At 37.4% G+C, this 25,574-nt stretch overlaps 2 protein-coding genes across 4 annotated transcripts in view; one reads left to right on the forward strand and one right to left on the reverse strand.

Annotated features, from left to right (window-relative positions):
- Positions 1 to 886: 886 nt before the first annotated feature.
- nkapd1 (NKAP domain containing 1) lies at positions 887 to 9,750 on the forward strand. Of its 3 annotated transcripts, none has more exons than XM_038303463.1 (6): positions 887 to 969; positions 1,204 to 1,280; positions 6,259 to 6,341; positions 6,634 to 6,774; positions 6,897 to 6,950; positions 8,305 to 9,750. In XM_038303463.1, the coding sequence occupies exons 2-6, from the start codon at positions 1,212 to 1,214 to the stop codon at positions 8,753 to 8,755; spliced, it is 798 nt and encodes a 265-aa protein (XP_038159391.1). In that variant the 5' UTR covers positions 887 to 969; positions 1,204 to 1,211; the 3' UTR covers positions 8,756 to 9,750. The 3 variants fall into 3 exon arrangements, with proteins under 3 accessions (XP_038159391.1, XP_038159390.1, XP_038159392.1); XM_038303464.1 differs by lacking the exon at positions 887 to 969 and adding an exon at positions 6,503 to 6,526 and having other exon boundaries at positions 1,255 to 1,280; XM_038303462.1 differs by lacking the exon at positions 887 to 969 and having other exon boundaries at positions 993 to 1,280.
- A 6,747-nt stretch (positions 9,751 to 16,497) lies between these two features.
- Positions 16,498 to 25,574, reverse strand: part of lrfn1 (leucine rich repeat and fibronectin type III domain containing 1) — a 194,729-nt gene continuing 185,652 nt past the window's right edge. Inside the window, exons 4-5 of the mRNA XM_038303445.1 lie at positions 22,408 to 23,803; positions 16,498 to 18,400 (exon numbers count right to left, since the gene is read on the reverse strand). Of these exons, the coding sequence (XP_038159373.1) occupies positions 17,503 to 18,400; positions 22,408 to 23,783 (2,274 nt within the window). The 5' untranslated portion in view covers positions 23,784 to 23,803 and the 3' untranslated portion in view covers positions 16,498 to 17,502. The remainder of the gene's footprint in view (positions 18,401 to 22,407; positions 23,804 to 25,574) is intronic.

A 25,574-nucleotide genomic window follows, 5' to 3' on the forward strand; every position in this document is an offset into this window, starting at 1 on the left:
AATTAAATTCGAAGAAGAGCAATTACCAAGCAAAGTATTCATCGGTTACATAAGCTATAATGTCAAAATCTACAATCCTCCACCATTGAGATGTTTCAAATGCCAAAAATTCGGTCACGTTGCAGCAGTTTGTAAAGGGAAACAGAGGTGTGGAAGGTGTGCAGGAGAACATGAGTACGGAAAATGTGGAAAAGAAGCTAAAATAAAATGCTGTAATTGTGGTGGAGAACATACTGCTGCCTATCGCGGCTGTGAAGCAAGCAAAAGGTCTGAGGAAATTAAAAAAATGAAATTTGAGCTCGGAATAACCTACGCTGAAGCTGCAAAAAGGATCCCATCTCAGTCAGAAAAACCCAAACCTACAGTTCAACACACAGCAAATTCCAAACCTCTAGAGAAATCTCCAAAAATTAATGAAGACTCACTTATTGTTAAAAAGACAAATTTTGTTCTTTTCATGGTAGAAGTAATTAATTGTACTGCACAGACAACAAAAAAAACGGAAAAAATCAAAATAATAGTGAAGGCTGCAGAAAAATATCTGGACATTAAAGATTTGAACTGGGAGATGGTTGGAAGTATGATGGGAGGACCGATGGGACCATCAGAAACTGGCAGAGTTAAGATGACCTAGAGTAAATTAAAATTATATGGGCAAATGTGATTTAGTATTATGTTGGTTTAAGTTACACAGGTTTTTTTTTTTTTTTTTTTTTTTTTTTTTTTTTTTTTTTTTTTTTTGGGGGGGGGTGAATCGTTTCCTGTTATCTTGCTTTACTCCATATCAGTTGGTGGCGGTAATGCACAATTCACAAGTCTGCCAACCGCCATAAAATCCCATAAGAAGAAGAAGAAGAAGACAAGCCGTTCGTCCAATCATCGTTCAATTTCTATGACGCTTTAGTGACGCTACGGAAGTAAATACTTTTTGCTATTTCCTTCCTTTCGAGTGCTGCTGAGTTTTAAGAGGTACAGTGTGTGTATATTCGTGGCATTTTAAGGAAGTTTGAGTAGCTTAACGGATAAATGTGGTTTACTTATAGTGGTGTTTAAAAACAAAGTGGTATTCTTAAGATTTATCAGTGTTGGCTAAGAAGCAAAGCTAACAGATGGTTGTTAGGATAATCTGTTGATGGAAATATGTCTGTTTCTCCTCATTCTCTGAATACCGGGTGTGTTTAATGGAAATCCGTCTGTCGTCAGGTGTCGCCATGTCAAAGCAACCGCTCGGAAAGACGTTGCTGAGGAACGTCATCCGACACACAGATGCTCACAATAAGGTGTGTATGGCTCCTGGGTTTGTTTAAGGAAGAGAGGAAGAAGAAAAACACAGTATAAAATATCTATAAGCAATTCTGCTTTTGCTGACAGTTTTAGGGTAAATCAAATAGAAGCAATTGGATGTTGGATTTATTTAATTTTTATAAAGAAATGTATATTTGCAGTAGTAATCAAACTGGTAGAAAGTCTTTCACCCTCCCATCTGTGTAATGTGCTTTAGCAAAACAATAAACTTTGTCTAGCCCCTTATTTTGCATGAGCATGTTATTAATATCAGGAGATGTTTAAAAATTTAAATCTGAAAAGACTTTGTTTAGAGGAATATTAAAACTTAACTAGTAGGCATGTGACAAAAAACATTCAATATTACTTAAAATGACTAAGACTTACATTATAAGAATAAGGGGCCCAAGAGCTTTAAAATGATACCAAGATTATTGTTTTAAGCTAAATATTAATGCAGTTATCAGAATTTGAAATAACAAAATCGAGGGGCTAATTAGGCCTTTGTCTTAATATTAAAGCTATAGGACTATCCTTAAAAACTTTTCACCAGTTATTGCTTTTAACTTCAGAAATAATGATCATAGCTCATTGAAATTTTCAGGACTTATAAGTTGTATAATTTACTTTCTCAATTCTAAATGAAAAGTAAAAAACATGATTTTTTTAAATAATTCAGCAATTGTAATAACTTATCGCCATCTACCGACATAGTAGAATATGCAAAATATGCAGTATAAGAGATTAAAATCTATTTCCATAACCTTTTGTGAATTAACCTTATTAATTATATATCTGCAAAGTTAATCTGAACTTCTCCAATGAAGTAATTCATGCTAATTAACAATTAAAAGATCAATTTTCAGGGGGTTCAATTTTCTTAGGAAAACATTTGATTTGATTTGTACAGTAAAATAAGCGATGACACTATTTTAGTAATCTGAAATGTTTTTTGCAGAATCAAGGAAACCATGTGCGAATTGTCAAATCATGCTCAAACTTCACATAAATAAACTATAGTAAAATATATGGTCTTAAAGGAGTATATGCTATTAAAGAAGAAGTTACTAACCTTTGATTAGGTTTGAATGGCCAAAGTTGAGGTAAAAGTTGGATGATCGATAACAGTGCTTGTAGCAATCGGACAACAGAATTTTGAAAACGAGGTTGCACAGGGAGATGCTGTCTACGTCACTGAATATCGAGCACTACAATGCATCTGCAAAATAAGCGAGTTAGCGATTTCACAAGTCTGAACACCACTAACCGCGATGTACAGTGTGGCTTCACTAGCAGTGGTCAACAGTGGCTTCAGCGAGAGCCACTGATCTTGTACCTATAACTAGGGCCCAGTGCCCTCTACTGCTAAGTGATACTGTAAGCTAATATGCTAATGCTAATGCACCTTTTTCCTCCCTGTTTGCACCTTCTGCAACTTCTATGCCAATATGTGACGAGTGAATTTCTCCGCTGTGAGATCAATAAAGCTCATCTAATCTAATCTAACGTATTGTAACTGCTTCTAATAGAATAAAAAACATCTCTGCTTCAACACACCTTAATCAAATAATTATGTCATTACTAGTGTTGTGCTAATACCATTTGTTGGCCTCGATACTGATACCCAATACCTGGCTGTGCAGTATCGGCCGTTACCATACCGATACCATCTGTTTGAAATTGATGTGTGTGTTTATATGAAGAATTGCATGCAAGCAAGCTGCTGCCTACCTTTGTGAAGGAGGAAAAAGACTAATACAAAATGAATCCAGTGGAAGTTTTTATTGCCTACCTGGAATTAGTGGCAATAGTTTAATCTTTTGGCTCTCAAAATATCGCCAATACCGATACCACCATTTTAGTGCAATATCGGGGCCCTGCCCGATACTGGTATGGATATCTATACAACACTAGTCATTACTAGGACTTTGTAGAATCTATCTTCATGCTGAGGATGTAATCTATCCAATGTTTTCGGGTTTGACCAATAAGACAAAAGTAAGGACACCAGCACTTGATGGTTAAAGTTTTGCTTTTACACTGCAAACGTGTGGAAGAAGGTGTTAAGCTTAGAAGAGACTAAAACAAAACTCCATGTGTGCCCATCTCACAGCTGATGTGAAAAACATGGTGAAACAAATGAACGCTGTGCTTATTGCGGGAGATCTGACAAAGAAACTTCAACCACTCGACATCGGTGTAAACCGGATGCAGCAGGTGGAGCAGAAGCAGCGAGTTTACATGCAAAGTCAATGGTTGACGCTCGTATAGGCGCAGCAAAAGGTCCCGCAGCGCGTTTTGAGCAGCAGGCGCAGCGCGTCGGGAGCGTTTAAGCATCTGACGCGCTTGACGCGCTGCTGCTGCTGGAGATGGAAAAATTGAAGTTTTGCTGCTGGACCGCAAATATAGCTGCAAGGCAGAGAAAGGATAGTGTAGCTCCGCCCAACGCACGTCAGACACACTTTTGCACCGCGCAGGCAGAGCAGCAAAGCTGCTTCAGCCGCGCATCAGAACTAACTGGTACAATCTAAGGATGATGACTTTGATGGGTTCGATTAATACTTTGTAATAAATACATGAATAAAGCACAATCATACTCAGTTTTGCTCCCGCTCTATTTTTCTACCTGAAAACTTAATTCAACAGCAGCCTCTGGGCCGGGTTGCCTCGGGGTTCACCGCGGCGGCTGGCAGGTGTTTTTCATCTGAATAATCTAAAGGATTATAAAAGGATAATAGGATAATAAAAGCGAACATATTCTGTCGGCAGGTTTCAGGATTTTAAGTTAATTTATGCGAAAATAAACTGTTTCAGAGGAGTGATCACAGCGCTCTGTCATCAGCGATGTGTCTGCCTCACGGCCAGCTCCCAGGTTTGATTAATACTTTGTAATAAATACACCTTGCAGCTATATTTGCTGTGATCAGTGGGAATAAAGTAGTTTTAATATGTTTTTAAGTGAGAAAGTCCACCTGAAAACTTAATCATTGCAGTCAGTTCATCCAGATTATCATCCTGCACTCAGACCCCCACATACCAGCGGTGCGCTGACAGTAGGAATCCCTTCAACAGCAGCCTCTGGCCGGCCGCGAGGAGGCAGGCGCCAGGATAATTAAAGCAAACATATTCTGCCGGCAGATTTCTGCATTTTAAGTTCATTTATGCGCCAATAACCTGTTTCAGAGGAGTGATCACAGCGCACTGTCATCAGAGCAATGTGTCTGTCGCACAGCCAGCTCCCAGGTTTGATTAATACTTTGTAATAAATACATGAATATAGCACAATCATACTCAGTTTTGGGCCCGCTCTTTTTTTAAATATGCAGTAGAGGTATTTAAACGTAGCAGAGGACATGTACCTATATATAAAAAACACACCCTATAGTCCTGTGCGCCTTACTGTATGTGTGTGTTAAATACAAAAATGGCACACATAACTGAGACTGTGCCTTTTAGTACGGTGCGCCTTATGGTCGTGAAAATACGGTACTCTTTTTAAATGTAATGGGACCAACAACAATTAATTACCCAGCCCTACTTCTGAACTATATACCCTTTTTTTCTTTTTCCTATTTTTATCTTTTGAAAGATACATTTATTGATGCTAATGACTGACTCTGAAGATTTTAAAATTGAGATTGAACTGCTGTATGATGCATATTCTTTACGAATGTTAAATACATACAGGTTACGTAAACCTGATGCCATCACCATCATGAGTGGGGGAAAAAAAACAGTCTGTCAAGAATGATCAATGTATTTGATGAATGCTTTTAAAAATGACGTTATTCTTAACAGAGACTCATCACAACCCACTTTATCCATGAGTTTGCCCAGAGCAGTGGAGAGCTCACAGCAGCTTTGCAAAAAGAGAAAACTTCTCAGAAATAATTTGATGCTGGCTGGAAGGTGGATGGCGCTCCTGTGTCACTTGTTCTGACAAGCTCTCATTTCCCAGCATGCAACTGCATATCATAGGAGAAGCTGCTTAGACAACATGCAGCAGCTGTGCCAGTCATTTTCACCTGGCACCAATCCGCACCTTCAGCTGAGCAAAATAACAGCTTACTACACAACAGAGTTATTTTTACTACAGTTCTTCGATGTTCATGTTATTTCAAGGAAAAGGGCTCAAACATTAATTGTATACTATTTGATGAAATTAAGGTCGGGGCAAAATCTGTTCCCAAACCCCTATATGAACATATTTTTTTTTTATCCTCAGTGTCAAAGTGTTGCGCTCGTCTTTAGAGCTCTAGATATGCCGTTATTGAAAAAAGAATCTTGAGGACTTCACCTTATTTATTTTTTATCTGCTGTTGACCTTGAAATCTCTTTTCAGTAGCAAAACAGTCCAAAGAATTGTCCTGTAATTGCAATGCTAAGCAGCTCACAGCAACAGAGGAATATCTTTGTGTTTAAATCTGCCCAAGTTTCTGTTGTCTCTCCACTGGACATAATACTGAATTTAACTTTTCAGTGGATTGAAAACCTCTGACCTCCTTTCAGCTGAGCTGAAATTGATAACATCTACATTAAAATTCTGAAGTGGTTTTATGTCTGAAATGTTTCTAAATGCATTGAATATATACAATTGGCAGCATCAAGGTTGTTAAATTTGATTAAACAAGAAAACAATAATCTGAGCTGGTGCATTCTATATTAAAATATTTAATACTAATACAAAATTAATCCAGTGGAACTTTTTATTGCCTAACTGGAATTGGTGGCAATAGTTTAATCTTTTGGCTCTCAAAATATCACCAATACCGATACCACCATTTTAGTGCAATATTTATATATTGTTTGTTTTAATAAACAGTACAACAAATGAATCCTACTTGTTATTTATACACTATTAATGAGGTTGCTCTTTCATAGGGAAATATTTTGAGCATGCCTGCTGTCATGTGTGATTTTAAATAAATGTTCCATGAATATACATACATATACATATTGTTTTACTCACTGCAGATCCAAGAGGAGACAGAGATGTGGAAGATGCGAGGCTGGGAGATCCAGATGTCAGACCACAAACAAAACACAGACACTGGGAGGTAGGTGTAGGAAATATGCCAGTGCGATTTAGCCATCTAAACAGAAGCTATAGCTTTAGAAGCTATTGTTTTGTTTTTAGTTTTTAAAAGGCCCCTATGCAATTTGATAATTGATTTTAGTATCATCTATCCATCCACCCTGAAAATATGTTTAATTACAGAAGGACTGACAGCTCAAAGTCATAGTTAAGTATGCAATATTGTTCTGAAAAAAGTTTAGAAATTGTATTTGGGAGCTTTTCTTTTTTTATTGTCAGTGCAATTAAATATATCAATAATAACTGCATCCCAGGGGACGTATGCATTGTGATCGAGTGCCGGATCAATCCAGAAACATGAGTGCTGGCAGAGAGCGAGTGTCGGAGCATGACGACAGAGACGCTCGCTACTGGACGCGCAAACTCTATGAATTTGAGGCCACTGATCCTGACAGGTACATGTAGACTTCATGACTAATATGTTTTGCAGCTTTTTGATTTCAAGGTTTCTTTTGATACGGTGTCAGAGTCGCTACAAAGGCACTCATCCTGTAAAGTATTGTGTTCCACTTCACAGATGGGGACATAGTGGCTTCAAGGAGCTTTATCCTGAGGAGTTTGACAGTGACAGGTAAGAAAAAAACATAGCAGCCTGCCAAAATAACTGTAGAAAGAAGATAAAGGGGCAATTATCGCTGTGTATAAAAACTGGTATTGTCAAAATCTTTACTTGGTAGAATATTTGAGAATTAGGTCACAGCTGCAAAGATCAGTTTGTTTGTTTTTTTATGGGCTATATTGACTTCTAGTTTTCTATTAAATCTAACTTGCTAATTCAGATTTTTATCTATTGCATTTTTTCATACATACACTGAGGAAAATACGTTTTTGAACACCCTGCTATTTTCCAAGTTCTCCTACTTAGAAATAATGGAAGGGTCTAAAATTGTCATTGCAGGTGCATGTCCACTGTAAGAGATGGTCTAAAAAAAAAGAAATGACAATGTATGATCCTTGAACTATTTATCATTATATCCCTGATTTCTACGTGGGAAAACTTACAAAATAGCAGGGGGTTCAAATACTTATATATCGATTTGAGCATCTAAGTGTATGTCCCTCTTATCTAATTTTGACACAAAAAAGTTTTTTGCCCAATAGTTTAAGCATGGTTTGCCAAAATCAATAAAAAGTTATCAGTTACGCTCATACTCCCACACAAACATAAAGGTAAACCCTCATGTTGAAGGTAAACCACCCATGGTATACTGTTGTAGTTCTTCACAATTACGCCAGAGAAAGACAAAGATTGATCAGTTTGCTTTGGCTGCATTAAGCTTAAAACGATGCACTTCTAGCCCAGCCTTATAACAGCTTGCTGCACCCAGCTGGTCAGCTTGCAGAAAAGCTTTACTTTGCCAGAAAAAGGTGAACCTGGTTTGCTTGGAGGATATTTATTCTTTTAAAATCTCTACATGTCTCCAGCAGTATTCATTGTAAGAGATCCTGCTGTTATTTTAAGACTTTGTATTTTAATGATCTGTAATTTTACAGTGATTGTATCCAAAAAATACATAACAAAAAACGTAGTTACACTTTCTAAAATATGACAAAGAATGTTTTGCTGTCTTATATTTCAATGTTTTTTAGATTTTCCTGTTTTTTTATATTCGGTCAAACCAAACCATTAAGAATAAAAAAAATAAGCTTCTTACAAGTATGATGACCAGTTTGTTGTGCTATGTTCATAGCAGTTGAGATGATATCTTTTCTAATCCTTTAAAATCAATCATTAAACAAAAGTTGCACTATTTGCACTAATTTTCCAAAGCAACAAATCTGATTTTACAGTAAAAAGTTGTGCAAAAGAATATTTGTTATTCTCTCTTTAAACTAAATATGAGGAATTATTACACAAGAAGATAATGTGAAGATCTCATTAGTTTTGTGTTTTGACAGCTTTAATAAACTTTCCTTTTTTTTAGTGACAGCAGTGCTACCATTAAGAAGACCGGGCACCGCAAAGTGAAGAAGTCCAAGTCTGACACAGAAGCGTGCCTGTCAAAACGATCCAAAAAATCCTCCCGAAAGAAGAAAAAGAAGAAGAAAGCCAAGGATGGAAAGAGAAAAAAAGATAATTCTTCTAGCAGCGACAGTGGTACAGACGACAGAAGTGACACAAAAGACAAGCGGAGAAAAAAAAAAAGAACCAAAAGTCAACGCAAAGACAAAAGTGTGAAAACTCAAAGAGATGAGGACAGAAACTCAGGAGACAGCCGTAGCCATGAAAAAAAGGAGGGAAGGACTAACGGTCGCAAAAAGCGAAAACGGGATTGCCTCAAGGATTCAGATTCAGGATTGGACTCCAAGAAGAAGAGAAGGAAAAACTGGAGGGCAGCAGGCGAGGAAAGCTCAGGTGGAAGTTCTACTGACTGAGATGTACAGCTAATAGCCACAGATGCCGCTGCAGATTATTGGTTCACCTTAGCTTCCGAGAGAGGTCTTCACTGACAGACTGGTGTTGTTGGTCCTTTCTGTGTTTGCTTTTAGAGGAAGTAATGCTTCCCCTCAGCAGCTCACACAGCAGGCTATGTGAAAACTAGTGGAGAGCTTTCCTACAGGAACCCTGGAAGCTGGAGCTGCATTGATCCAGGCTTTCCTCCTCAGACCTCAGTCCTAAAATGACCACTTTTAAATTTTTTTTATATTTAATAGATCCATCAAGTGTGATGGCTTTTGCATGTTTTTCTACCGTTTTCTTTAGGTTTATACATTTATTGTGAAAAGATTGCCATGCCTAGTTTTTAAATGACCTAGTCTGATTTTTGTAAAGAGAACTCCAGATGTGATGTTCCTTTTTAATCATACATTTTTGAAGTATGACAAAAAATTTTTTATTTACAAGTGTTTTAAAGAAACCCACGATAAGTGTAAAGAGACATCACTGTAATAAAAAAGAACAATAATAAAGTTAAAAAAAAAACATAGAAATTCAGTAAAAGCACAGCCTGTATATGTCTAAAACATTAAATGGAGTTGAAGGTGGTTTGGGAAGGTTTTATACCAAAGATGTCCGATTAAAGAGTATTTAGCAGATAAAGGGCAGAATGGCTGATAGCTTTACTGTAGTCTGAGTAATTAGAGCAGCAAAGGAGGTTTTGGTCATAATCGCAGATGTTGAACCAGCTCAGATGTTTGTAGTACGAAAGACAAACTGGAATATTAAATATAAAAGGATAAGAAGCTGACTGAAGTTTATTTTGTACCTATGAGAACTCTGCTTTATTGCTGTTTATTTTGAAGAATGCTAAAGAAGACCCATTGAAACAAAATATTTGGAGGTGGGTGGCATCCACATTGTTAGGGGTCGGTAATTCATTAATGTAAGAGTCCCTAAAGAAAGGAGGTAAATGAACAAAGACAACCTTAAAGAACACTGGTTGTGCTCTCATTTTTTCAGCACTTTTAAAGATGTGCTAAAAGTCTTAAAATAAGAGTATGTGGGGGTCTTGAAGGGAAAGGAATTATTATTCTAGGAGGGCAGTCTGCCTTAACCTGAAAAATTCAACCTTCTCATTTAGTAGATTTATTCAGAGACTGGCAATTAAGCAATTACCTTTACCAAACTAACCTATGCCAGGATTAGTTATTATTAAATGTTTTCATTAACATACATCTCTTCTGGCAGGGAGTCGAAACGTAAATGTACATATACATAAACAATAATTTATTTTCAAAAGCTATTTAAATTCACTTTAGAAAGTTTGTGAAAGCAGTGACATTTTTTTCACGGATGTTAACATGTGAAATAAGTCTATCTTATGCTTCTCAAAAATGGGGAAAATAACATGGTTTGTGGAAAGCACTGTGTGGGTTGGTAGCTTATAGGCCTTTATTTTCCCTTTAAATATCAAAAGGTACTTTGTACCTCTATGATTCGAACTTGTTTATTGTTTAAAAAACTGAATTGCTGCATAAGTGACATAATCATTACTCTTAATTCTAACAATTCCTCCGATTTTTAATTTACTGGAGAACGTTTTTTTTTTTTTTATAATTGCCATTTGAATTATTAGAACTGCACTGCTCTACTTTCATTAAAGAAATAGAAGTATCAGAGTTGGATGAAGGAGAGATGACAAATCAGCTCTTTGTTGATTGTGACCCAAATATAGCAAACTGATACTATCATGTGCAGAAAGGCTGGCTTTACTCAGTATTCAACTATAATTTACTAAAACAAATATTAATTCTTTTGAGAAGCGCCTCCCCCTGTTGAGCTCTTTAGAAAATAACTGGCACGGAACCGATCAGCAGAGATGTATTGACAGCAGATAATGATTAGATAATCAGTACTTCACACTTTAAATGATTTGAAATTACCTTCCGCCATTACCCTGTGACAGGCTCTGATAAGAGGTCTTGTGACTTAGCAATGAGAGGCAGTTTCCATCCAAAAGCCTTCAGGGTTCAAACACATCCTCATAATTTCACCTCAGCCAGAAAATGTATTGTTATTTATGATGCACAGAATAGGCCATAATAACCAGCCTCTGAGATCGAAGTGAATTCATAAATAAAATGTATATCAAGAAGCTCTAAAGAGCTGAAGTGATGAGCAGCCGGTTGTATTGCCTGTGAAGTGTTGCCGTCTAGGTAATATCTGGAAAAAAAGATATCACTATGTACAACCCTGAGAATATAGATTTTTTTTTCCACTTCTCTAACCTTAATAACATCCTCCTCTGTGTGAGCTGGTGCTAGTGGTAACATCCATGGCATTAGGTCATTTTTTTAGATAATCTAATGCCAATGGAAGTGTTTGTGAACCAGACTAAACTTGTGTTCACTGCAAAAGCCTGGGGCAGTTAAACAAAGTCTGTGTCAAAAGGCTAAATGTTCCCTCCAAGCAAAGAAAAGCTGTGAGGTTGGCATAGTTGTAGCTGACTGAATCCCTGAAATGGAAAAACAGCAAATGAGAGCAATCTGAATGAGAGCAAATACACTACAATAGATACTACAAAAGATGTTTTCCTTATAGCCAGAACTCAGAGCTTAGTATGTTTTACAGCTGCACACATAAAAAGGTAATTTACAGAATAAATTGGTCTTTGCTTTCCACATGCATGATTTCAGAAGCTATTGCTATATCAAGAATGCTGCTTTTGTCTATTACTATAATAGTCTCTCTCTTATTTATACTACTGTACAAGCACACTCTTCGCAAAATAGTACATATTCTATAGCTCAGGAAAGACGTTTTTTTACAAATCAAATTCTGAAAGGTGTAACAATCGTATATTTTAGCAATTACCTTGAGACTAATAGATAAAAATCAATCTTTATGTAATTTTATCCAAATTTGAAAATAGGTCTAATAAGGAGAGCAATAGTCATGGAAGCAACAGTCAGGTCCATAGGAACTGGAGAAAAACGACGTGGGGGGAAGACTGAGGGGGAGTAAAGTTCAATAAAATCCACATTCAAATCTTGGCTGTAGAAAATTTCGAAAATAACTCTAGTATGAGGAGAATACTTTGTTTAAACCCTGTACAATATGTTCCCATCAGCGGAATGGACAACTTAGTGTTTGGATTGAGGTCTATCAATTTTTTTCTCTAAATCTTTCAAATAAAAAAAAGGCATGAAACAACTCTGCATGTGTGAAGTGTTGCTCCACCTCATATCAGGCTGTGTTGCAGACAAACATCCCTTGGCTTAACTGTCAGTATTTTAGATATTTTCCGAGGAATACCAAGGTCCAAGATTTTAAATTCTCTAGTGGGCAAATATTTTGACTCTAACCACTAAGGAATTCACTTCCAGATCTATTTCCCAGACAAAAACAGTGGTTTGTGTGTAGAGCAAGAAAAATGACTTTATTTTGAGACATGTGTCTAGTTTTAAATAAAAAGACCTTGAAGAAATATATAAAAAAATAAATGTTTTAGGTCTAATTTTAATGTATGGTTAATAGGATCATGATTCTGCTTTCTAATTGGATTTTAAGAACTTAGCACAATCAGGTATGTAGTTTCCGCATAGCTGTTTGTTGACGGATCATCTTAGACAGATAGACAGAGTGGTTGGCACAGAAAATACTGGGCTTGTCAAACCCACATCAGTATGCATTAGACATTAAATTGGATCTTAAGTGAAAAAAAAAGTGATTGCTTTCTCACTGAGTTCAGGCCATTTTTGTATTTTACAGCCACTCAGAACTGCTGATGAAACACTTAGTTCCAGCCCTATACTGTCTGCTAGTTTGGCTGTCCAGGCCAATTCTTCAGGGCGGGTGAGATCTCTGTGTCCTCTTACCTAAGCAGATTTGGTGTTGAATAATGGTTACAGATCAGAACAGACAGAAATACATCTCCAGCTGGAAGGAACAGTCTGCTGCACAATTTCCAAATATCAGCTGTCAGTAAGTCAATCCTGAGATGGCCTGCAGTTTCAAAGTTTGTTTTAGGAAGTAAAAATTTAGAAATTCCATCCTAGACATTCAGTTGTCTTAAATGCAGAAATGAAAATGTAGGGCTGTTTAATATACAAAGCCTTATTAAAACTGGTTGCATGAGATAAGAAGAATAAAGGACGACCTGTTTCTTTGGCTCAGTCTACTCCTTTACTGTGGATATAAAGAGGACACTCAAAATTGTACACGAAACTTGCTTCAGATTTCTGCAAGACATTTTTTCTCTGCTATGCAAGTGGCCCAGTTTTTGTCTTAATCTGCACCGAGAAGCATCAGCCACACTGTTTTCTGCTGCAGCAAGCAAAAATAAAACTATAATTTCTTGCTGTCATTTTCTGATTTTCATCATTTACCAGTGATTGTAGATAAAAATGTGCAAGTCCTAAAATATGCAAATACAGTTCCAAAGGCTAATATTCATTCATGATGGGCATGAATGGCCTATCTTGTTCTAATATTTTAATGATTTATTTAATCCACTATTTATTTTAAGATTAAATTATCTAACAGAGAAGTGATTTCAAAAAATAATAACTGGATACAGATATTTGAAACTGCAGTTTTTGCTTGATACAATCAAAGTTCAAATAATGCCCCAAAGCTGGTACTAAAAACCACATACTCTTTTATAGCCATAAGCCCTCGTAATTCTGGGTGACAGCTACAAAAAGCTTCTCTTTTTCAAATCCATTTAAATGGGTTGATTTCCTGGCCCTCATATGGATTTTAGACTTTAAATCCTTTTAGTCCTTAAATTCTCAGTATATTGTAGGTCGGAGCTTTCCGGACGCTTAATATAAGTCTGCTTTATCCTTTCTCAAACCTGTTTAAGTGTGCATCCTGTTAAAACAGTCAGTTATGCCGTGATACAACTGTTCTGCTGTTGGTGTAAGAGAATTTGGAGGCATTTTGAGAGGAAATTGGCTCTTAGAAGTAAAAAACGATTAAAATGTCAGCTCTGTACTGTAATAAAAACGAAGCTTTGCTAAACGATTCCAGAGTTATTTTAGCCTTTCATGTGGCAAATTAATCAGATACAACCCTTAAGTGTGTCCACATACTTTAAATAATACTTTGTTGAAGCACATGTAATTTCATTTTCAGCATTCAGTGTTCAGTACCACTTAACAATAGCAATCATTTATAAATGGTAAAGGGGCCATTTATTAATGATTAACAGATAGTTTATTAATGTTTGATATTAATTTATAAACTGCATTTTAAACATTTATTATATGTAAATTCATCACATTGCCCTGTCATGTTAGTTTAGCCCTAACCTTACGACCTGAACCTAGTATTTATTTTTCATCTAGCTTGCCTTGTAATGCTGGAATTACCCTTATCTTAACATCAATGGGCTTAATACCTTAATAAATTATCTATTTGGTTTATTTGCATATTATAAATTAATCAAACTTATTAAACTATTTATAAATCATTAATAAATTCTCTCTTTACCATTTATAAATGATGAATATGATGGTTATTGTAATGTGTAATCCAGTCTTCTTTGTGACTCACATCCAATTGATTTCAGTGAGTTGGACTAACCACCTGATTCATCAACTTTCTAAGGAATATTTTAGTGGAATTTGCTCATTTGAATCCTCTGTCTAGGGTGAATCCTTCCACAGAGGAACTAAATAATATCGCTGTAAAGTCGGGACAAAGAGAGCAATATAATCCAACACATTTTATAGAACACACTGGCATAAATAAGTACAATAGGTAAGGAAAATAGATGTAAATTTTCACATCTGGATAACTTACTTAAATCCATGACCCACTGCGGACTAGCCCCACCTAAGAAATATAAATGCTCAAATGAAAACAAAATTTTCTCCAGCAGATTTTTGCATGTGGGTGTGCAAGCCTATGCAACAGACAGAGATGGCAAAAGTACTCACTTTCCGTACTTGAGTAAAAGTACAGATACTTGTGTTAAAAAATACTCTGGTAAAAATGGGAAGTACTGATTAAACTTCTTTACTCAAGTAAAAGTAACAAAGTACAGGCTTGTAAATTTACTTAAAGTATAAAAGTAAAAGTAGAAACCACTTTCTTCATGCCGTTGCCTACATTTTAAATGGATGTCTGCCAATAGGACTAGATCTCCGTTGTGTTCATTTTCAATCATCTCGTCGTCCATGCTACTATGCTAACGCCACCGCCACCAAGCTGCAATGATTTGCCGCGAATGAATACCGCCGAATCTATAGATTCATCTTGTTGTGGTGCGTCAAATGCAACGTAGATTCCCATCCAATTAGATTGAATTTGGTATTGATGACGTGAAAAATAATAACGGTAACTCCATTGAAATGATTCAAAACTAAAGTAACGAGCCAATTTTTTAAAATGTAAGGAGTAGAAAGTACAGATATTTGTGTAAAAATGTAAGGAGTAGAAGTAAAAAGTCGCCATAAAAATAAGTAGTAAAGTAAAGTAAAAATATCAGAAAAATCTACTTGAGTACAGTAACGAAGTATTTGTACTTCGTTACTCCCAATCTCTGGCAACAGAGTAATTGTACCCTTTGACAATTTTTTCTCTACCTGCAGATTTGTTTACTTATCATTTGACTGGTAACGTTTATAAAGGATTGTTTGGATCTATGCTTGTCTTGGTATATATTCTTTATGTCATAAAAAAAACTATATTTTACAGGATGGTGTAAGCTTCTCAGAGCCATTGGATTGACTTTGTGGGTATCTGAAAATATCACTGGAGTTTGATGGTATTCATTTTGAAGCAGGGAAGTCTTTCTTAGTTGGCACCCACCAGTCGAAAGCAACTTGTTTGTTCATGATCCCTCTTAATATTTTTTTTTCATCCAATACATCTTTTAGTCAGATATTAGAAACTTGAATACACAAGGACTTTCAAGTCTATTTAAATCTTGATTTGGAATTAATAAATCAAAGGGACTATTTGCTTCTGTTTATCTATCTTTACTACGGAAATATAATGAATTCAAGCTTTTTGACTTAATTGTTCCATATAAAAATAATCTAATCTGTCAACATTGGAAAAAGATCATTACAGATATATAATTAAAAGGCTTAAATAAGGATGCAATTCATACCTTTATGAGAGTGTGTAACCCTTTGCCTGGAAAAATGCAACTACTTACTACTTTATAACATTTAGTTTTGTATTTCAGGTTAATTCATTATGTTGTATGATTATATTATAGTCATACCTAAAGTAATGATGATAAAGTCACTAGTTATTTTTAAAATTTATATACTTGCTGACAGGCTGCTTAGTTAACTTTGCTGATTTTAAATGCTTAACCCTTGTATTTAAGGACTTAACTTTAAGCTTTCCTCATAAACCAGACCTTTAGAGTTGTATGGTACTTTCTGCTAATTATTAATCATACTAATGAATTCTATAGGGAAGTGCCTAATTAGAACAAAAATGGAGGCTTTTACTCCCCCCCCTGTGGTGACAATCAGCTCTCACATCATTGTGTAATATCTGGCTTCATTTGGATTCAGCAGCGTCCAGTTGGTTTGTCCCTCGCCGTCACACATCCCACTCCACTCCATTGGTGCTGTGATACTTTCACATAAGCCTTAAAAATAGCACTGAAAAATGAAATATTTATGATTTCCATTTGAATGTCCCTCTCTCGCTACAGTGGACACTGGAGCAGCACAAGATATAAAAAGAAAAAAACCCATCACAAATACAGTTACCCACACAAAAAATTTTTATTCCCTTCTTGAGGGGATAAATGGTTCAAACTTGGACATACTAAATACTGAGTGGTGTAATGACACAGGTTTTTAATGTAAAAACTTGCAGCCAACACCCAAATGCTTTGTAAAAAGTCATGTGACATATGACTTATTTACTTTACATAGTTAGTACACATACATCGATGTTTTAATATACTTATATATGTCTTTTTTTTTTTTGTCGTCTTTTATCTAGACCAGCCAGATACAGTACCAATGAATATACAGTCACATCTGGAACAATACCTATTCAACATAGCACAGTCTGGCTCCCATGGCAGGTTTTAACATCACCCTTTTTATCCACTTACATTAGAAATCAGCTTTCAAAAATTCAGCTTTTTTTGTTATTAATATTGTATAGACTGGTTTTGATACTTGTCCTTGTATCTCGTGTCTTCTGTGCAAAAGTTTTTTTTCTTTGAAAAAAAAAAAATATGATTGACATAACAGGGTACCTGGCTGTTCACTTTACAAGTTACTGCTTGATGAAGATTTTTTTTTTTTTCCTTTTATCTTTTTGTAACAATTAAACAGTCACATCCAAATGCCACACTCCCACCCCCCCCCCTTGGTGTGCCACAGAAAACAGTGAAAACCGAAAAGGAAAAATAACACTTCCCACCGTGATCAGAGTGGGCGACGATGACGGAAAGGAAGGTTTTTGACTACAGTGAGCAGCATCCTCCATTCATACATTTATAGAATAAGGCACCGCTGCAAAACAAACAAACAAAAAACAGAAGAGAAATGGCCCAAATAAACCTCTCTGGGAGCACGATGGGGAAGCAGAATGATGGGAGGCTGTTCTTCTCCAGCAACTCACAGGAAGTCAGCATGAGTATAGAAATGTGCTTGTTTTTATTCATTGTGCTGTATGGCATGTAGACGTTTTGCGTTTTTACATGAACGTTCGTGCCTTTTGAAGCTTTTTTTAATTTTTTGCTACACTGCTTTCCTTAGACGGTGCTCTCTAGCATCCACTCAGTGCTGCTGAATGTAACTCTCCTGTTGGCAAGGGGCGATGATTCCATGTCGAGTTGGTTGGTGGACCTATGCCACCTCGTCCTCGCTCTGCGCGGGTAACTGTGACTCTGAAATATGGAATAATCCCCACCATCAAAAGAGAATCTGTGCCTAGTTCGTGCCAGCTCATTGGGGAGTAACCCTACACTGGCCAGAGCACTTTTCTTGTCCTTAAGCCTGGGAGCCTCTTTAGTGCCCGCATTAGAGCCTATGAGACAGAGGGACATGGTGGAGCCTGTGAGGCTACTGTCTGTCTGCGTCTCCTCAGATGGCGGCCCAGAGCGCTGAGCGTCCATGCTGCTCCTTCTCTTCATCTTATCCACATTTGGAGGCAACTCCACCTCAAGGACAGCAGTAGAGGCAGCCAGATCCTCCTTCTTCTCGCTGTCCACCATGAGCACCAGAGCCATGCACTCTTTTGGGGCTGGATCATCACACTGATCCTCTTCGGATGGCTGCTTGGAAGCTGATCGCTGCAGCCGCTGCTGACTGCCATTTGTTTGCGAGTGCGTGGTGGAGCTTACCATAGCCTTGCCCTCAACAGGGCTACTATAGGCCTTGTAGCGGATCATTAAGATAATAATGAACACCAGAACCGAAGCAACAATGATGCCACCAATAATAATGATCATGGTGCCTCCCAGAAACTGGCTGGGCTCAAACCGGCACTGGCTGACCTCATTGGCTGTGTGGAACTGCACACAGCCAACAACACGAATGGCAGTCAGCGACGTGATGCCGTCGTCATACACGGCCAGGACACAAAGGTCATACTCCCGTCCTGCAGCCAGATCGTTGATGAGGAAGTTTTTGCTGGTAGATGGTATCATTCTGCAGAGAGGAGAAACGGAGCAATGGTTAAAATGTAAAGGTCTAATAAAAAAACAAACCTAAACACCCCCACACACTTTTTTTTTACTAAGTTGCTTTAAAGGAAAAGAACAGATAAGACTAAATGGTTTTTGGTGAACAGTTTTTAGATACTTCTTGGCAAATGGTCTAAGCTGAGTCAGGCAGAAGGAAGCATGCGTGTGAAGAGCTATTATCAAATCTTGCCAATAAATGGATTGATATCTGGACTTTGAGTCATTCTGACCAAATGCTATGTCAACCTTAACTGTATTTCACTGTAACTCTACTGTTCCTGTCACACTAGAAGGAATACCTCTACCCCTTTTGAAGTCTCCAAAACATTTTCCTCTTACTTTGCCATGAATTTATCTCCATCTGACTAGCTTCAGCATTTATGTTTGAGAACAGCGTCACTGACACAAAATGTTGTCATTACAATGTTTTAATGAGCTTATGATTGTTTTTAGGATGAGGTCAGCATTTTGTCTTGGATAGTAGTTTGTATCGACCAAAATAATCGGTTTTCAATATATATGACCACAGTGTTCTTTGAAATGGAGGCTTTCTTGTGAAAATAGCTATCTTCTTTCCACATTTTATTAAGGCCAGATTTGCATTGAAAAAAAAAACTTAGGTTGTTATTCACATCTGGGCTGCATCTCCGATGCTTTCTTTGACCACTCTGTCTGTCAGTTTAGATGGAAACAGGAAGTATTGGACAAAACAGTTTTTATCCAATTGACAAGTTTGGGCAACTTTGGGTTAGTCAATCACAAAAGTATGCGATTGTAACTCAATGAGATGTGAAAAAGTTCAAGGGTAATGAATGTGCTGACATGGTACTTCATAAGACGTTATAACATATATTCCTCTTTTAGACAAATTTATAATATTGAAGCAGAGGTGATAAAACAAAGAATAAAACATCTATTGTCTCCTCGGAACAGCTGCAGGCTGTTGGACAACTGAAGCGTGCTGTGAAGACGGCGTTTCGTTGTGTGATTACCTTCGGTCAAGTGTAAGATTACACCAAATACGCAGGAGAAAGGCATTGTCTCCAGGTCAACACTGGTGTTGATATAATTAGAAGCTTGTTCCTTTTCCCTAAAGGGGGACTTTGATGGTTATCAGAAACTAAATGCTATTAAATTTTTCTGTTTCATCCTATCTTCTAACAAGTTCAACTGTAAATACTTTTTTTTATCTGTGCTTCAACATTAGCGCTGTATCCACATTTACACTACAGAAGAAATAATGATAGTATAATAAAATCCTATTGTTCCATAATGGGGTTGTTCTGCAAAGTGATTTTATTTGTATAAATGTTCATTAACGCTTGTTAATATAGTGCTAAGCAAAAGTATTTACAACCCTTGAACTTTTTTACATTTTGTCATGTTAGAACTTAAAACTTGTTTTACAAGTTTTATTAAGATTTTTTTGCATAGATCCAGAATAAGTAGAGCATAATAGTCCAGTTAAGAGAAAATGTTCCACATTTTTTCCTCTAAAACTATCATTATATTAAAATATTATTCAGTCTTTTTAAATCTAATGCACCTAAATAAAATCTAAGGCAACCAGCTCCCCTCAGAAGTACCTAATAATAAAAACAGTGGTGGCAGCAGCATTCTCTTGGAAGTTCTTTTTTTTTTTTATCAGCAGGAAAAATGAAATCAATAAAAGTTTATTGGAAGATGAATGGAATTTAAAACAGGTCAGTTCTTTTTGGAGGTTAACCTTCAAGCAAGACAAATATCTTTAATATACAGCAGAACTTAATGCTTAATGGTTTCCTGGGGTCTCAAACCCTGGTCCTCAAGATCTACTTTCCTGCAGATTTTATATGTATCCCTGCTCCAAAAAAGCTGCATAAAATGAATGGCTCTTCACCAGGCCTTTGCCAAACTTAATGTAATGCAGAAGAGGAGCAGAAACGCATCTAAAATCTTTTACCAGGGTTGCAGACCCCTGGTTTAGATCAATTCCTGCTCATCTCTTAGAGTCAAAGTCCAGACTGCCATTCAATAGTAAATGTGTGGAAAAACTTGGAAATTGATATTTATAGGGTTTTTCTCACTTAAATAGTCTCAATTTTTAATGGAGAAAAGACAGAGGCACATGTTCTTGGAACTAGTGGAGCACTACTTTCCATTGATCCTGCACACCTAACATTATATTTTAAGTTGGTTTTAAGATGGACAGTTATTTTATATGTGATAGTCACATAAAGGCTAAACTGTCATTGCATAAAGTGTTGTTTTATCAGTTAAAGAAAAGTAGCACAAAAATAAAATCTGTTCTTTCGTGGCAGCAGTTGGAAACAGTAATCTCTGCCTTACTTTCTTCACAGCTGGATTACTGTAACTCCCTTTATCTTGGAGTCAGCTAGTCTTTATTTGGACATATGTAACCGATGCAAAATGCTGCTCCTCTTATAAAGGGCATATGTAAAAGAGAACACACCACCCCAGCACTGGCTTCTCTTGATAGCCTATCCATGTATATTACAGTTCAGTTTAAAATACTTTTGTCTTTAGGGTTTTAAATGGCCTTAAAATGGCCCCCACCACAGCAGAGCTTATTCATTGTTATGTTCCTGCTTTGCAACTCAGGTCCACTGACCAGCTGCTCCTGGTCGTCCCCATTTCTAAGCGGAGACAAGAGGGACATAGTCTTCTCGGCCAGACAGGCCACTACACAGCCTGTTTTTAAAACCCAAAGAAGTACTAATTTAATCCAAATGAGACTGAATGTTATTTTTTATTTTATATTTTCTTTTATCCTCTTTTATGGTAGTTGATTTTATCTGTTTTATTGCCTTGTCTTATTGCTTTTTTTTCTACTGACATTGTTTACTACTTAGTTTTATAATCTTAATATGATGCTTTCTTGTTTTTTGCTTATCTTTGACATACAGCACTTTGTTAATGCTTTGGCAGGTGTTAGTGCGCTTTATATATAAAGTTGTTGATTATGATGTTATAATTCAAGCAATTCAAGTAAAACAGCTGGCAGGGATTTATATTAAATGGCAAATGAGATAAACCTAGAAGTGCCAAATCATATTCATGGTATGAGCAAGTTTATTCATTAATAGAATTGAGATCTAGTGGAAGCTGATTCCAGAGTCGGGCTGTGACCACAGAAAAGGTGAGGTCATCCCGGAGATAATGCTCGTCAGGAACAATGAGTAAGAGCTGAATATTTGATCCCTATGAGCTGCTACTCTGAGGTTGTAATGGGACACACTGTAAACAAGATTAAAGGGTAAAAACATTCATGCACATCACTGTATATGGGGTATCTGTTCTGCTGTTTAAACTCAGAAAGCAAATTATTGTAGTTTTCACAACAATAAGTAACCTTTTGGGCATGAAACAAACTAAAATGCCAAAGTGAAAACACATTTGTCACATTAAACCTTATTGTTCCTCCTAAGGCTAGTTTGTCCATGTATTTGTTTTACCCTGTTCTTATGTTGATTCTGCTTTTAATTTGCAAAAGTCAAAGGTTCTGAATCTTCCAAAACCCAAAAATATATATTACACAGTTTTCTAAGTCCCTTCTGTGCTGCAGCCAATTACTTCCTGCACTTTCTAATAGTACAGTTACATGGAGTGAAATACTGTGTTTTAGTTGCTGTCATATTATATTCTAATGATGTTGATTGAGGCTATTTAGTTCTTTAGGGCACTTGGACTTGTAATGCAATTTATGTTTGCAACAATCTACTAATGCTAATGTGTGCTATAAACTGAAGCAATTTGATACCACTTGAGTTTCCTTTTTTATTACCAGCCTATACAGATTTACTATTTATCAGGAGTTGAGTTGATTTTTGCAGTACTTCTTCTCTGTATATTTGTGTTGAACTTACAGAAATTGTGTTAAATAATCTAGGGGATTCAAACATCATATCTCCCTAATCCTTTATTGTCGCACTATTTTCTCTCATTGTTGATCCCCCCTTCACCTTGGCTTACCTGTACACCAAAGTATCATCTGCTGTGCTGTTGTACTGAATCTGGTACATCCTGATCCCTGGGATGTGGCGTTCGGACGGCCAGCGGATCATGGCCGAGGAAGAGGTCAGCTCTGTCACCAGCACCCTTCTGTCCTGCTTGTCGTAGCCTTTTGTGTCATTGCCGGCTTTAGAGGAGGTGGTGATATCAGAAAGGCCGGGGTCCTCACGCATGTGACCTGTGTTGTTAACAAACAAGGGTAACGGGATCATGCTGATCTCAACAGCAGCTGTGGCAATACCAGCAGCATTAGACGCCACACAGTTAAATGACCCACTGTCCTTCAGCGTGGTGATGAGAATATCAAGGGTGCCATTATCATACAGGATAGTGCGGGAGTTGTTATGCACCAGCTTGCCATCTGGTGACCTCCAGTGAATGTCTGGGTCTGGATCCCCCATGGCTTTGCACTTTAAAGTCACACCTTGCCCTTCCATCACATAGGGCTTAGAGGCATAAGACTTGGTGATTAGCGGGGGCTCACAAATAAACTCCTCCTCTTGTATAGACCAGAAATATTTGTCCATGAGGTGTTCTGGCGAGGCACAGGTCTCTAAATCGTCTTCCCGCGTCAGTCTACGAAGCCACAGCAGCTCGCAGTTGCAATGTAGAGGATTCCCACCAAAGCTCACAGCCAGGGAGGCCGAGCTGGAGCCCTTGGCATCTGAAAGGACCTGAGCATGCTGGAACAAGCTGTCTGGCGGCAGCTTCTGTAGGCGGTTAGAGGTCATGTCCAGGCGGACCAGCTTAGTGAGCAGAGTGAAAGTCCCTGCTTCAATGTGGTCAATCAGGTTGTGGTCCAAGGTGAGTGTGTTAATATTGGTCATTCTGGCTATGGCTTCCCAGGGAAGGCTGCGCAGGTTGTTGTTTGAAAGATCCAGATCCTCAATGGTAAAAACAAATGCATCAAATGAGGTTGGGGCCACTTGGTGGATCTGGTTGTTTCCCAGAATAAGGTGCCGCAGGTTGGAAAGGCCTTTGAAATGATCACTCTTTATGACGCTGAGCCGATTCCCATCCATGTGGAGTGCCCTTAGGGAGCGCAGGCCTAGAAAGGCATGAGGGACGATCTGGCTGATTGTGTTGCGAGATAAGGTGAGATGGACCAAGCTTGTCATATTAAGAAAGTCTTTCTTACGGATGATAGTGATGAAGTTGTCTGTTAGTCGCAGCTCAACGGTCTTGCGGTCAATGGTGGGGGGCACAAATAGCAACCCAGTCTTTGCACAAAGCAGAGTCAGAGTGGGAGAGAGATGCTGGCAGATGCAGCGACCAGGGCAGCTGTAGCCTTTAGCCAGAGCTGCACACAGCAGCACGCACAGAACCAGCCGGTCCATTGGTGATTATCTTCCAGGCGCTGGGTGAGAAGCAGAGACAGAAAAAGTGATGGTGAGTATAAAGAAAAAAAAAGAGATCTTAGAATTAATAAATAGCATCATAGCCTTCACAAGAGCCTGCTGTAAACATCCAGAGTCTGACAAAGATTGCTGAGACTGCCAGGGAACCATCAATCACAAAATGAAATAGAGCTTAGCTGAAATAATGGCACCTGAGATGATGAAAGGCTGTGCCTGAACTGTAAGAAGCCTATGTCTGTGCAAGCCTTTTTAACGGAAATAACAGATTGTTTTTTTAGGCTGCATCACCACCATCTCATATAATAGCTTGAATGATCACAGTGCCTATAATAGGTAACCAAAACATCATCTAACAAAGTGTATTTGTTTCTCCCCCAGTCTGGATTTCACATCAGGGTGAAATTTTTAAATCAAATAGGCACCTGTCAAATGGAGCCGGAGGATTTCTATAATCTTTTCATTTTCAGCTGCTGCAAAAAAATTAGACAGCAACCTGTCATGTAAATCATAGCAACAAAAAGAAATGTTGAAAATAAAGAGAATATTTCTTGATTTGAAACTGTCTCTTGGAAGACTTATTTGATGATTACTGGGTATAAAGAACATTCTAATTCTCTGATTCCAATTTAAAGGTATTGATTGGAGCCTCTGCAAGAACACGCCTCTAGTAACAGGGATAAAAAAGTGATCTTCAGCTGTAACATGGAACATGGAATATAACCAGAAATGTGCCAAAGCCATTTTACAATTTTTTTTAGCCTCTTTGACATCGACCTTTATTGCTAATGGCTTATGGTTGTTATTATGTGAGCCAATTAATATTAATTAAGTGGAGAGATTCAAACTTACTTTTTCTGTCAAGGTTTACAGACTGACATATAGGCCTCTTCAGCCTGCCACTTTATCTAATCTCACAAGGGTTTTTCTTGTCGTCCATGTGTAGAGTGTCAGTCAAAAGCCAGGTTCAGAGTAATTATTCTAATTACATGAAGAATAGTTGGCAATAGGCATGGGGTGGTTAACGGTTTTATGGTATACACTGCCTTGAAAAAGTCAGTTTCAAAACCGATGAAGTTTTCTATCATGTGTTATAAGCATTAGTCTTTTCATAAATTTCAGAGAAATCATCAGAGTGCGCTGAGCTGGTGAGGAGCTGTAGCATCCTGACCACTTCCCCAGCACACCCCTGTGTAGCTTTTAGCTCTATGGATTGGATGATGACTAAAGAAGTCCAGTGTCTGAAACTTTTCTCTCTAAATTGGTCCTTTTAGAGAGGCAACGCTTCACTATAACTTTTATTAAAGTCAGCAATAGGGGAATACCTTGGATAATGAAAGAAGATGGCTCGAAGGATGTAGGCTACCTACGTGCATTCGGCTAGTGGCAGCAAAAAGAAGCATTACAGCTAATATGCATTACCCAGCGCTATTCGCTTACATTTTTGCAGTGTTAAAAAGAAAAAGCTACCTTTACAATCAATCATAATCACATATTTAGCATCCTTAACATTATCACATTATAAACTTTGGAGTTCTGTGTGGGGACATGTTCTGTTAAGTCACACTACTGTAAAGCAGTAGGCCAGGAAGGATGAAAACATTTTATGTTGAAATCTCATCTTTTGCCGAAGGTTCCAAGGACCAGTGCTGGTCATTTATGCCTCTTGTCCTTAATAAATTATCAGGACAGCTTTGTATAAATACATTTTTAACAACAGGTTGGGAAAAAACTAATTTATCTTGACAAAAAGGCTTATGAACAAACATGGCA

This window comes from Cyprinodon tularosa, unplaced genomic scaffold (assembly GCF_016077235.1).
Source record: "Cyprinodon tularosa strain WSP-4 unplaced genomic scaffold, ASM1607723v1 ctg51, whole genome shotgun sequence".
Classification (NCBI taxonomy): domain Eukaryota; kingdom Metazoa; phylum Chordata; class Actinopteri; order Cyprinodontiformes; family Cyprinodontidae; genus Cyprinodon; species Cyprinodon tularosa.